This window comes from Saprolegnia diclina, assembly GCF_000281045.1.
Source record: "Saprolegnia diclina VS20 unplaced genomic scaffold supercont1.11, whole genome shotgun sequence".
Lineage (NCBI taxonomy): Eukaryota > Oomycota > Saprolegniomycetes > Saprolegniales > Saprolegniaceae > Saprolegnia > Saprolegnia diclina.
Genome location: NW_008246078.1, coordinates 226,687 through 239,654, shown reverse-complemented (window position 1 = coordinate 239,654; position 12,968 = coordinate 226,687). Strand labels below are relative to the sequence as shown.

Here is a 12,968-nt window from a genome sequence, read left to right as displayed (position 1 = left end):
AGGACTTGACACCACACGAATGTTCTTTGAAAACTTGAAACAAAGGTACTTGCTACGTGGAACGGACAAGAGAGCTAAGCAGACAGCGTCGCGCGCTGGAGCCGCTTGCTCAAGATCTGCAGTTTGCGCTCGCTTGAGCAGAGCGGCTCGTCGCAGTCGACGCAGTGGTCGGCCAGCGCCGCGTTTACTGCATAGCACCACTCACAACGCATGCTCGTGTCGACGCGACTCGACTGCTGGCTCAGACGACGCACGACGACGCGGAGCTTCACACTGGCATCCGGCAGCGCCTCGCCGCACAAGTCGCAGTGCGTCTGCAAGAAGCTGTGGGTCGCATCACACACGACACAGCGCACGCTCACCACGTCGTTCTGCTCAACGGTCAGCAGGGGTAGGTCAAGGGGTAGGGTTACCTCGAGAGGTCGGTCATTGGGCGTTGTTTCCACTGACACCTTGGCCGTCGGCTCTGGCGCGGGCTCGTCTGTTGGCGCAGGCTCGTCTGTTGGTATGGGCTCTTTTGTTGTCGCGGACTCTTCTGTTGGCGCGGACTCGGGAGCGACGTCGACGGTGGGCTCGTCAGAGGCATCATCCTCGAGATGCTCGTAGAGGCAGGTCGCAACCTCATTTGCGGACGGTCGGTCGCGCGGGTCGTACGAGAGGCAGGCTTCGGTGAGGCGTCGCAGCCACGGCTTGACGTGTTTCGGGAGCTCGGGGCACCGGCGCTCGTTGACGACCGCGCGGTAGACGTCAAAAGCCTTGGTCAGCTCTGGAAATGGCCGGTCGAGCGTGCAGAGCTCGATGAGGAGGACGCCGAGCGAGTAGACGTCGGCGGCCGCGCCGTACTTGCCACCGACCCACACTTCGGGCGCAATGTAGCCGATCGTGCCCTTCTCCGCCGTCTTTGTGTGGCTGTCGTTCTCGCACGCGAGGCCGAGGTCTGCGACCTTGACAAATCCTCTCGAGCAGAGCAGCACGTTGGCGCTCTTGAGGTCGAGGTGCACGAGGCGGCGGCTGTGCAGATCGCAGAGCGCACTCGCCACGGCGTATGCGATCGCCACGTCATTGTACGGCAGCTGCGTACCGAGGCGCTGCTTCTGCCGCAAGAGCGTAAAGAGGTCGCCTGCGTCCATGCGTTCGAAGACCAAGTCTTGGTGCGTGGCCGACGACGACGAAAGCGCGAGCAGTTGCACAATGTACGGCGACGGACAGCTAGGTTGAAACATTGATACAGCTCGAGAAAGCGAGATGCGGTGTGTACCGGACGTTGGCGTTGACCTCGTCCTGCCACGTGCGGCTGTGGTTATGGTGGTAGCGCCGCACGAGTCGCTTGACGGCCACGTCTTGGCCACGAAAGGTCCCCGCGTACACGACGGCAAAGCCCCCGGTGCCCAAGATGGTCGGCAAAACCGTATAGTCGTCGTCATTAACCTACAGGCAATATTGTTTATCAAGGAAAACGAAGCGAGGGCGAACTTCGATCGGGGCCGTGTACGTCGCAGCGTACAACGCCAACGCGATGTCTCGCTGGCCAGCGCGCAATGCGTTGAAGAGCGCGATTGTCTATCGATGGATGCTAACGACATGTTGTACACAAATACGAATACGTACCGGATCGAGTGCATCTGGTGTGCTGGTTGCTGGCGCATCATCTTCTGCACTCGACGCAACCACGAGCGTCGACACGACTTCTTTGATGACGGGCGGGGCAGGGCTAGGGCTAGGGCTAGGGCTAGGGTCCGACGCCACGTCACGTGGCAGCGCTTGTGGGGCAAGCTAGTTTCTCTTGCAGAGTGTCAGGCAGGATGCAGAAGGACGCTACCGGTTGGCCACGTCGGAGACACTCGGCTTGGATCGCATCGGCCATGGCGCGCCTGGCCGTGGCGGTGGCGTACACAAGGGCCGTCTCGCCGGCCTAGTAGTCATAGCCTACATCTAGACTACCTACGGAATTTGAGCTCACCGCATTTGTCTGGTCGATCAAGAGGCCCTTGCTGAGGAGAAGCGCGCTGAGGACGTCACGATCCCCGCGGCGCACGGCCACGTGAAGCAGCGGCGTCCCATCCTTCAACTTGGTGTCGACAAGCAGAAATGTCAAAATTGGCGTACCGCTCTGCGCATGTTGGGGTCGTCGCCGCGGCGCAGACAGGCTATGACGCGGTAAACGTCACTGCTCTGGACCGCGTCGAACAGCTCCTACCCACCAATAGAGTGTCGGGAGACGTGGTCGTACTGTACCGGCGGCGCCTCGAGCAAGGCCAGAAGGTCCTTCCGCTGGCATCGTTTAGCGATATCCATCGCCGTCTCGTTGGTCTAAGGACATATTGCGTCCTCATTCGTCGACCTCGTAGAAAAGACAGCGTACGTGGGTGACGGCCAAGCGGTTGGCGCCAGCGTTGAGTAATGTCTCGACGATGCCGGCGTGGCCGCCATGCACACTCACAAGCAGCGGCGGCCAGTACGCCTGCAGTGAAATGTGTGAGCTACGATCGGAGATTCTCGGCCGTGTACTTGGTTGCACTGGTTGACGTCGGCGCCGGCTGCCACCAGTTTGCGCACGATGGCGTCGTAGCCGTAGCTCGCGGCGGCGTACAGAGGGCAGCACCCACCCTACGCTCGTCGATGCCAACTGAATGCGCTGCCGTCGGACGCACCGCAGTGGGCTGGTTCACATCGGCGTGCGCCTTGATCAGTCGCTCGATGACGCGCTCGTGCTGGCCCAAGACTGCTTGCATCAGCGCCGAGTGTCCGTCCTGCACTTGATACACTGAAACAATCGCGGCCACAGAGCGGGGCGTACGCTGGCTGTGGCGTTGACTTTGGCGCCAGCGGTGAGGAGGACGTCGACCATCGGGACCGAGCCTTGAAGCGCCGCGCGGCAGAGGAGGACGCCGTGGGTCTAGTCAAATTTAAGGACAAATTGTCCCTTGTGTTATGCGTACGTACGCTATCGACAACGTTGGGGTCGGCGCCTGCCTGGAGCGCGTGTTCTGCCGTCGCAGTCAAGTCCTTGTCGACGGCCCGCACCAAGTCGGACTGGAGGCGTGACTAGAATACGACAGTGTTACGGCACAGCAGAGACGACGCGTACCTGGGCTTTGTCATTGAACGCGGCGCGAAGACGCTGCAGCTGCTCGGCCATAAGGTCAGGTCCACTCTACGCGCCGCGTCCATGCGTCTCGTCATGGACTGTATCGTGTACCGGGTTACGCTCGCTCTCGGTTCCAAAGTCCACCGGAGAGGGCACGCTGCTGCAGAGGCGCTGACAGAGCTCGGACATGTCTTCTTCCTTGGGCTGGCAGAGGCGCTTGAGTCGCTCGGACAACGTTGCCTCGAACGACGGCGCCTTGACCTAATCAGCACTAAGATCACCTCCTCGAGGGATAGAAATGCCTCAAGGTGCTTGTCCGCTGCTAGCATCAACATCTGGACCACGTCATGGTGCCCGCCCTTCTTGGCCATCTCCAGCGCCGTGCACCCGGGCTACATGTCTCTCAATGGCAGCCGCAAGATGCAAGTACGTACCGGTACATCGGCCCTTAGCACAGTCGCGTTGGCGTCCAAGAGAAGACGCACGATCGCCGTATCTCCATGCATCGACGCGTAGCTCAGCGGACTCATGCCCTTCTACTCGACGTGTGAGGCGTGAATGACAGGCTGGCACAGTACGCTGCAGCAGCAGTCGACGTCGGGACCATACTGGAGCAAGAGTCGGACGCTATCTGCGTCCTGGACCGACGCTGCGACACACAGCGGTGTCATGCCTTCCTGCATCGTACAGAGCGCCTCGACACTCTGGCTAGTGGAACGCAGTGAACGTACCTTGCCTTGGTGGTTGATGTTGGCGCCGCGGCGGATGTACAGGTCCACGACACTCGCCTTCATGGTCGATATCGCCACACACAAGGGCGTGTTGCCGTCCTAGCGCCGCCTGTGTGTCCCTTGTCAAGTGCAATCTCAAACTACGTTGGCAACAGCGTCGACGCGCACGCGGAGGTCGTTGAGCAGGTACTGGACGACGCGCATCTCGCCTTTGCGCGTCGCAACAAAGAGCGGCGTCTCGCCATTCTACCACCCGCCATGAAGACGCTGCATTCTAGAATGAACGTACATTGTTGGTGACGTTGAGGAGCGCGCCGGCTTCGACAAGCCGCTGGCACGCTTCGAGGTGCCCGAGCTCGGCGGCGTCGTGCAGCGGCGTGCGTCCCGACTAGGCCCATCAACCACCGAGCCATTGGTTGATATCCCGTCGTACCTCGTCGGTGACGTTGAGACTCGCGTTGGCGGCCAGCAGCAACGACAGATTGCCCAACGCGCCTTCCTGCGCCGCTACGTGCAGCGCCGTGTTCCCGGTCTACACATCACAGGACGACAATTTTGCGCTGGCTGGCTCGCACGACGCACCTTGTGCTGGAAGTTGACGTCGGCGGACGCGCGAAGAAGCGCGTCGATCATGGTTGGATCCCTATTCATGGCGGCGGCGAGGAACAGCGGCGTCCCGCCCAGCTACGTCGTCGTTATGTACAATCTTGTCGGTTTCGCGGTAAACCTGAGCGTCGCGGTGGTTGGGGTTCGCGCCGGCCTTGAGCAAGGCAACCAACGTGGCAAAGTCGTCGTTGAAAACAGCGGCGATCAGCGCGTCATCTGCACTGCCCTTGCTATTACCCTGCAGATGCCACTCAGACACAGCGACATGGAGGCCCTGCGAGCACGTACAAGCGTAAAGCGCTTCTTCAACGAGGGCTTCCTACAGGCGCATTGAGCTCCTCGTACCCTTTCAGGAGGGCGCACCCGGCTTCGTTCCCCATGCGCGCAAGCACGTGTTTTCGATACTGTAGCAAGCGCGGTCTCGGGTCCTCTCAAACTTTATTTGTTGAAGACCCTGCTGTTATTTATATGTTCTAGTAGCGCGTCTCGATGCGCGATTCTTGTTGTAAGGACACTCTAGTCGTGTGTAGTTATAGTTATATAGTTGGATCCGTACTATATAGTTATAATTCGTGACGCCAAACTCGTGCGAATACGATGGTAGGGGTAGGGTCCGTCGTGAACGTGGCGGTTACGTATCGGTCTACGCATCCGCCCACGAGATGGTGCTATGCAGTGAACGCGGCGCTGGCCGACCACTGCGTCGACTGCGACGAGCCGCTTTGCTCGAGCGAGCGCGAATTGCAGATCTGGAGCAAGCGGCTCCAGCGGGCGACGCTGCCGCCCAAGCAATCTCAATTGGCCAACCTCAAAGGCACACTACCGTGCGCACTCCATTCTACTTCCTCCCAATCTTAGAGAGTTGACACGGCCTGCAAGTATGTTGTATCGAATTCTAGTCGTAATCACCCAAGCTTGTCGATTGTTGTCGTTTGTTTCGCTCCGGACGCTGGCGATCCGATGAAAGGGGTAGGGTCTCCGTCCTGGACCGAAGCAGGAGGAATATGTCGTACGCCACTGTCTCTCAACTATCTCTGAAAACGATGTAGACCGCGACGCTTGAAAGGAGCCCATCTAGTGCGTCGTCCGAGCCGCCAAACGACGTCAGATGAGCAACACATGGCCCCGAATGCAGCGAGTCAAGGAGAAGAATACGACTACTCGTCTCTCGTACATATCTGCAAGTGGTTGCTACACAAAGCGTCCGTGAAACACTTCTCTCTTTAATGTTAAAGGCTATACATCTATGCACATTTCAATTTCCCCACTCGGAACCCCACTCGGAACGCCTGTCTGCGGTGACGGGTCGCGTCCCGGCATACTGCTTGGCGTGCAGGAAGCCAAGTACGTCGAGATGACCGCGCTCGGCGGCGATCGAGACGGCTATCGGGTCCCAGCTGCTCAGCGAATGCGCGTCCAAGTACCTCAGAATCTCGAGATACCCTTGCTCGGCCGCCACGGTGCGCAGATTGAGCGCGACATCGAGCTGCCGCGTGTGCGCCCAGATGACAACGGCCAGCTGGTTGTTGCTGACGCCGCACTCCATGAGGCCACGCGGATGCGGCTCGCCACTCGCTTCGAGCCAGTCGAGCACCGACGTGTGGCCATTCGACGCTGCCATGTGCCAGTCCCAGTCGACGACGCGCGTGGCCGCAGCGACAAAGGCGACGACTTCGAGATGGCCGTGAAGAAGGGCGAAGCGCCGCAGCCCGGTCTGTAGCGTGCTGTTGCGCATCAGAGGCGCGAGCTCCTCGACGCTGTGAGCTGATTGCCACGTGCGGAAGCGTGCGTCGAGGTCAGGGTCGGTGGTCGTGATCCGTTGCTTTGGGCGTTGGGCCATGCGCCGCAGCCCGGGCACGAGCGGTGCGAGGCTCTCGGGCAGGCCGCGCTGATACAAGGCGATGACGGCCAAGAGCTCCTGGTTGCGCAAGACGGCGTCGATGGCCGGCGCCGCCCGTGACGTCGTGAGTCCCATCTTGGGCTTCTTGGTCACCGTTCCAGATTGTAATCATGGCAGCTGGTCTCCCAAAACCTCTCACAATTGAAGCGTTCTGTGGAAACTCAATGGCCAAAGTCTTGCTGCAGTTGGATAGCTCTGCTGGCCACCCAAGGAGGCGCCCGAAGCACCAAGGTCCGCATGACCCGCGGTGGAACGTCGGGCCAAAATGCCTACGATGAATGGTATCAACTTGATATAAAGAGCGAAAAAAAAGAAAAAAAAAGCGACAAAATAAATAGGATCCATGACTTTCTCCCTCTCTTTTTCTATGCGGCGCGCCAGTAAATTTAACAATCCCAATCAACTGGCACTTTGCCACAAAATGCAGAAAATTACAGAATAGTTGACACTACACTTAGCCGTCGAGCGCGCGTGCAGCCGCTTCAATCGCGACGAGCGGCAGCTGGAAGAGGAGCGCGGCGACGGGGCCATGGCCGGCAACCACAGCCGCGTGAAACGCTTCGTAACCCATCTAACGACAAATTGTCCACATTCTTCATGTCGCAGCAAATACTTACGTGATTGCAGACGGTCGCGAGCACGGTCGGTATCTCGAGAAACCACTGGACAACGTCAAAGTGGCCGTTCGCACTCGCCAGCAGCAGCCCCGACTGGCCCGACTACATTTTTCACACCAGATTTAGACCCAGCATCGTCACCAGACTGCGTACGTGATCGCAGTGATGTACATCAATCGCCCCCGTGTGCAGGAGCGTCTTGAGCACCGAGACGTGCCCGCGCGCGCACGCCGTCAGAAAAGGCGTGCGACCGCGCTACAACCATCCCAGTTCTTATTCTCACGCCACTCTCACGCTCGTATGTCGTACCTTGTCGCGCCCATGCAGCGAATGGCTGGCGTACGCGAGCAGCTCGTGCACGACGGCTGCGTGGCCCCCGGCGCAGGCGACGTGCAACGCCGACTCGCCGTTCTACGCTCGCTTCCATCAGATGCTCTTGCCCCACAAAGTGATGTACGAGGTTGGCATGCGCGAGGTCCATGCGCCGCTTGGTCAGGAACGTGCGCACCATGTGCTTGTTGCCGCCAGCGCTCGCGAGCAAAAGCGGCGTGTCGCCAGTCTACGCGACATATTGTCGGAGGCGGCGATGGCAGGATGACAGCGGCACGTACCGGCGTCGCGCAGTTGACGTCGACGTCGAAGAGGATCACGAGTACGTCAATGCTCTGCGTATGGCCGCGCACCACCGCATGGTGCAGCCCCGTGCGTCCCGTCTGCCGCATCGATCGATTTAAGTATCAAAGTATCGAGAGGCGAGGTGGAGTACGTGATCTTTGTGGTTGACGTTGGCGCGCGCTTGGGCGAGGACGTAGAGCACGGCTGCAAACCCGCGCTGGCACGCAATAAGAAACGGTGACGCACCCTAAAGCATTGTCCACCACCGATGAGACAACTTGTCCATCCATAATATATATATGTACAGCATGACACGGCGTGTGCACGGACGCGCCGGCGCCGAGTAGCGTGTTGATGGTCTCAAAGAGGTCTTGCTCGTCCTTGGCTGTTCTGAGCGCGTAGAGGAGCGGCGTCTCACCGGCCTAGTCGCCGCGTCCGAGCGACATACGAGAAGAGGACGATAGTGTACATGATTGCAGGCGTTGACGTTGCAGACGGCAGCGATCGACCCCAGGAGGCGCGACCGACGGCTGTGGCCTGTCCACGCTGCCACGTGCAACAGGGTGTTGCCATTCTACGATCTTGGAGTGAGCGAGCGAAGTTGGCTTGGAGTTACTGACCTTGGGGTTGGCGTGAGTGACGTTGGTCACCGGCAGCAGCGATTTGATGACGGGTACGTTCTGGCTCGTCACGGCGCGCATCAGAGTGTTGTCGCCGTCCTAGACACGTAGACTGAGTTGTGAGAGAAGTGACGTGGCGGCCTGTACGCGGTCGATTGCGTCCGGGTCCGCACCGTGGGCCAAGAGCAGCGCGACGATCTCGGCGCTGGCCTCGGCGCACCGCAGCAGCACAGTCGACCCTTCCTACACAACGTTGACTCCTGTTTGATGCGAGAAGGCGAGGCGCTCGTACTGCGTCTCGCAGATGGACGTTCGCGTGGTGCGAGAGCAGCAGCTGCGTGCGCTCCACGTCGTTGGCGGTCGCGGCCAGCATCAGCGCCGTCTGTCCCAACTAGTCATCGTACGCTGAGCAAGCTGGGTCGAGAGAGGTAGAGTACATGATCTTGGACGTCGATGGCCGCACCGAGCTGCAAGAGTCGCTCCGCTTCCTGGGTCGACGCTGCAAGCATGAGTGCGGTGTGTCCCGCCTACGAGACGCCATCGTCAGAAGCCATCGGCATCCAGAGAAAGGGCAGACGCTGTCGGTCGCATCGATCGTGTCTCTGTCGGTAGCCACCGCGTCGATGGCGTTCTCTGTCTCGCATGCCTACTTGCCACGTCAGCCACGATACCACCATAGCATGCATCGGTGCGCATACAACGAGGTGGGCCGGGAGGTAGGCTGCGCCGAGGGCCATCGTCTACATCCTCGCTGTTAGCACAGCCGCGCACGCGCCTCGCACGTCCGTACCTTGTCGGCGTTGGCACGAGTGGCAAGGATGGCCCGATCGCGCTCCGGCCACATCGCGTATACGTCATCCTGTCCTTGGTGGCGTACCTCGGGCATGGGCTGGATCATGGTGTTGTGTAGCATCTTGCGCTATGCGGTGTACACCCACGACACGCCGTTCTCTGCTGAGAGCTTGCCTGCGTGGACGGATGATGCAAGCGGGCCGCTAGCGTCGTGCCTGGCTCGATTGGGCTGGTGCAACGACCAACATTCTGGGGTGCACGACGCCAGCTGGTCCGACCAAGCACCCATTCGACCTTCTTGGCACGAGGTTCCTTTTGCAGAGACGGCTCGTCGGCCAGCCAGCGTCGGCAGCCTACGACGCAGGCGAGCCGACCTGGTCCGCGCGCAGCTCTGCGCCACGCCACTGCAACGGGCTAGCAAAGCTACTGGTCCCACGCCTCCTTGGCACACCAGAGCCGCAGCAGGATTAGGTACTAGCCGTCGCTGACCGCCGTGGTTGGAGGCGCAGGAGGCGAGTACATTGAGCAAAGGAAGATGAAGATGATGTGATGATGTTTATGGTTTAAGCGTGCTCGTCGGCGGCCTGCTGCTCGTAGAGCTCCATGATGCTCTCGGGCGTAATGGTCTTGAACTGCGCGTTGAGCGTCGCGAGGACGTTGTAGACGGCCGCGATCTTCTTGCGGTCGGCCGCGTCCGTGGGCGTCGCCGCGTGCGTCGCCTTGCGCTCGGTCCACACGTCGGCGCGCGACTCGTTGGTCGTGAGGGACTCGGCGTCGTGCTCAATACGCCGCGCGATCCAGATGTAGCCGTTGCAGCCAAGGATGACGTCAATGCCAATCGGCAGCTGAAGCATGTGCTGCTTGAGCCGCTTCACGAGCGCAGGCTGCACGGCGATGAGCTGGCCGTTCTCGAGCTTGCCGTACCGAAGCGAGCGCGTATGCAGCCACATCGTGCCATCGTACCGGACCTCCTGGACTTCGGCGCTAATGAGCTCCGACTCTTCAAAGAACGACCGCATCTGCAACTGGTCTTCGTACGTGCGCCGCCGCTGCGCGCCGCCCGGCAAGTTGACCGACGAGAGCATGAGGACCGCGTCTTGCTGGCCGTTGATGTCGACCTTCCAGCGCTTGCTGGCGACCTCCGAGATCCGCCCAACTACAATGTCGCCGACTTCGCCAATGTAGCGGCTCACGAGCGGGCGCACGCTCACGAGCTGGTTGACCTTCTCGACGACGCCGGCCACGGACGCGAGGAGCTCGCCGTTCTCGACGTACGTGCCATGGCCGCGCAGGAAGCCGGGCTCGCTCGTGATGACCTGGCCCGGCGTCACGACCACGTACTGGGCGCGCAGCCGCTCCATCGCGCTGTGGTAGGCCTCGTCGTCCCGGCCAGAGAAGTCGTCGAGCGCAGCTTGGAGCTCCAGCATGGTTGCGTGGAGTGAAAATGGAATCCAGGGTCCCCGTCCATTGGTTAAAAAAGATCCTGTAAATCGCGCGGATTGGTTGATTTTCGGCATTTGTTTTGGCCAATCGACGCGAGTTCGCATGGTTGGTGCCGACTCGGAACGTGTCGGGTACAAACACCCGTCAACGGTATGGTTTAAAACACGCAATGGTGGCTTTTGATTGGCTCAAACAAAACAGTGTTTGAAACCTGTTGGATACAGAATTGATGCATAATCCTGGTTGGGCCGATCTTTCCGGATTTTTTGTGTTTTTTCGCACGTCATTTATTATCTATTTGGCGTCTACACAGCTTCTTTGTATGGCGAATAAAAACCAAGTATTTAAATGCCAACGCAAAACGGTATTTTATTTTGCGCATCACATCGCCGGCGGCCAATTGTGTTGCATGATCATCCTGGCCACATCGGCTCCATTTTCCGATTTCATTCCTCGTCCTCATGAGCCTTCCGAACACGCCGACCGTGGGCTGCCTGGGCGGTGGCCAGCTCGGCCGCATGATGGGCTACGCTGCGCACCGCCTCGGCGTCAAGCTCGTGTGCTTGGACCCTGCGGGCGACGCGTCGCCGGCCGGCCAAGTCACGTCAACGGTCGCGGGCGCGTTCACGGACGCCGCCGCCATCGAGGCCCTCGCCGCCAAGGTCGACGTGCTCACGGTCGAGATCGAGCACGTCAATGCGCAGACGCTGCGCGCGCTGCAGGCCTCGCACCCGAAGCTGCAGATCCACCCGAGCCCCGACACGATCGCGCTCATCCAGGACAAGTACGCGCAAAAGGTGTTTTGTCGGGACGTCGACGTGCCGCTCGGTCCCTTCACGGTCGTCGACTCGGCCGCCGATGCGGTTGGGGCCGGCGCGCGCTACGGGTACCCGTTCATGCTCAAGTCGCGCCACTGGTCGTACGACGGCAAGGGCAACGCGGTCGTCGCGTCTGAGGCCGCCATTCCGTCTGCGATCGCGGCGCTCGCTCCGACCATGGGCGCTGGCAAGCTCTACGCAGAGAAGTGGGTGCCCTTCACGAAGGAGCTTGCGGTCATGGTTGTGCGCCAAGGCGGCGACGTGCGCGCGTACCCGGTCGTCGAGACGACGCAGGCCAACAACATTTGCCACACGGTCCTCGCCCCTGCCGTGCTTCCGGACGCCAGCCTCCACGCGGCCGCGACGGCCATGGCGACCAAGGTCGTCGCCGCGCTCTCGGGCAACGGGATCTTTGGCGTCGAGATGTTCTTGACGTCCGAGAACACGCTGCTGCTGAACGAGATCGCGCCGCGCCCGCACAACTCGGGCCACTACACGATCGAAGCGTGCGAGACGGACCAGTTTGAAAACCACGTCCGCGCCGTCGCTGGCATCCCGCTCGGCAGCTGCGCGCTGCAGGTCGGCGCGTCCTGGATGCTCAACGTCCTTGGCACGGCCGACCCGAAGGCGACGACGGACCTCGTTGCGCACGCCGCGACGGTGCCCGGTGCCAGCGTCCACTGGTACGGCAAGGCGGGTATCTCGCCCGGACGCAAGGTCGGCCACATCACGGTCGTCGCGCCGACCCTCTCGGCGCTCCTGGAGCGCGCAAAGAAGCTGAGCCCGAGCGCCGCCCCCCACGATATCAAGGCGCCGCTCGTAGGCATCATCATGGGCTCAGACTCGGACCTGCCGTCGATGGCCGCCGCCGCCAAGGTGCTCGAGGACTTTGACATTCCGTACGAGCTCAGCATCGTCTCGGCGCACCGCACCCCCGAGCGCATGTACTCGTACGCGCAGTCGGCGCGCGCCCGAGGCCTCCAGGTGCTCATTGCCGGAGCGGGCGGCGCGGCCCACCTGCCTGGCATGGTGGCAGCGCTCACGCCGCTGCCGGTCATCGGCGTCCCGATCCAGACCAAGGCGCTCAGCGGCATGGACTCGCTCCTCTCGATCGTGCAGATGCCCCGGGGCATCCCCGTCGCCACAGTGGCGATCGGCAATGCGATGAACGCCGGCCTCCTCGCCGTGCGCATCGTCGGCGGCGAAGAGAACCTCACCAAGATGCAGGCATTCCTCGACAAGCAGGAGGCCGAAGTCAACGACAAGATCGCGACGATGGAGACGAATGGGTGGAGTACCTACTTGGCCAACATGAAGTTGTAAATGGTGTTATATAATAAGAATCGCGTCTAGTACCGAAGCCGACGCGAGACAAAAGCAGGTCGCTCGGATTCGACATCGCCTCACTAACATTCAGGTGCATTGAAACCGAGATGCGCATCGTCTTGTCTGCGGTAGAACCGCTGCACTCGGTTCTCTGCCAGCATCAGCATCGTTGGTATTCCCACAGCTGCGGTAATCTTCGAGAACCGTTCGAGAAGCTTCGCTAAGGCATTGTTCATCGACCATCACCCACAGCTCGTCCTTTGCACGAGCGGTCGCTTCACCGCATGCTACTACATAGCACATCTCTCTAAAAATCCCAAGGGACCAGCCATCATGGCGGCCTCCGTGGCGCCAAGATGGAGCCAAGCCCTTGTTTTGGCTCGGACCTTGCCTTTACCGCAGGTGGCGTCGC

General features: G+C 60.6%; 5 protein-coding genes across 5 annotated transcripts; 1 reads left to right on the top strand and 4 right to left on the bottom strand.

Moving 5' to 3' along the window:
* Nucleotide 1: 1 nt before the first annotated feature.
* On the bottom strand, nucleotides 2-4,805 carry SDRG_04467 (TKL protein kinase; the record flags this gene model as incomplete). The annotated part of the gene is made up of 26 exons (XM_008610142.1): nucleotides 2-371; nucleotides 414-1,209; nucleotides 1,259-1,428; nucleotides 1,474-1,560; nucleotides 1,609-1,773; nucleotides 1,820-1,912; nucleotides 1,961-2,062; nucleotides 2,107-2,193; nucleotides 2,236-2,310; nucleotides 2,363-2,461; nucleotides 2,509-2,607; nucleotides 2,652-2,750; nucleotides 2,798-2,896; nucleotides 2,944-3,045; nucleotides 3,089-3,154; nucleotides 3,200-3,349; nucleotides 3,430-3,480; nucleotides 3,667-3,765; nucleotides 3,820-3,918; nucleotides 3,964-4,065; nucleotides 4,109-4,207; nucleotides 4,253-4,351; nucleotides 4,402-4,503; nucleotides 4,547-4,663; nucleotides 4,714-4,744; nucleotides 4,771-4,805. 26 exons carry the CDS (start codon nucleotides 4,803-4,805, stop codon nucleotides 75-77), a joined length of 3,420 nt encoding a protein of 1,139 aa, XP_008608364.1. The 3' UTR covers nucleotides 2-74.
* Nucleotides 4,806-5,093: 288 nt separating this feature from the next.
* Nucleotides 5,094-6,400, bottom strand: SDRG_04466 (hypothetical protein; the record flags this gene model as incomplete). Its single annotated transcript, XM_008610141.1, has 2 exons — nucleotides 5,094-5,202; nucleotides 5,748-6,400. 2 exons carry the CDS (start codon nucleotides 6,398-6,400, stop codon nucleotides 5,094-5,096), a joined length of 762 nt encoding a protein of 253 aa, XP_008608363.1.
* Nucleotides 6,401-6,728: 328 nt separating this feature from the next.
* SDRG_04465 (hypothetical protein) lies at nucleotides 6,729-9,221 on the bottom strand. Its single transcript, XM_008610140.1, has 16 exons — nucleotides 8,968-9,221; nucleotides 8,876-8,917; nucleotides 8,755-8,823; nucleotides 8,615-8,704; nucleotides 8,470-8,568; nucleotides 8,325-8,420; nucleotides 8,178-8,276; nucleotides 8,027-8,131; nucleotides 7,863-7,979; nucleotides 7,709-7,804; nucleotides 7,554-7,655; nucleotides 7,400-7,501; nucleotides 7,252-7,353; nucleotides 7,096-7,197; nucleotides 6,943-7,044; nucleotides 6,729-6,896 (listed from the first exon to the last, which is right to left on the bottom strand). Exons 1-16 carry the CDS (start codon nucleotides 9,088-9,090, stop codon nucleotides 6,780-6,782), a joined length of 1,563 nt encoding a protein of 520 aa, XP_008608362.1. The 5' UTR covers nucleotides 9,091-9,221; the 3' UTR covers nucleotides 6,729-6,779.
* A 269-nt stretch (nucleotides 9,222-9,490) lies between these two features.
* Nucleotides 9,491-10,416, bottom strand: SDRG_04464 (hypothetical protein). Its single transcript, XM_008610139.1, has one exon. It carries the CDS (start codon nucleotides 10,394-10,396, stop codon nucleotides 9,533-9,535), a length of 864 nt encoding a protein of 287 aa, XP_008608361.1. The 5' UTR covers nucleotides 10,397-10,416; the 3' UTR covers nucleotides 9,491-9,532.
* Nucleotides 10,417-10,840: 424 nt separating this feature from the next.
* SDRG_04463 (AIR carboxylase) lies at nucleotides 10,841-12,664 on the top strand. The gene has a single exon (XM_008610138.1). It carries the CDS (start codon nucleotides 10,874-10,876, stop codon nucleotides 12,551-12,553), a length of 1,680 nt encoding a protein of 559 aa, XP_008608360.1. The 5' UTR covers nucleotides 10,841-10,873; the 3' UTR covers nucleotides 12,554-12,664.
* Nucleotides 12,665-12,968: the final 304 nt, after the last annotated feature.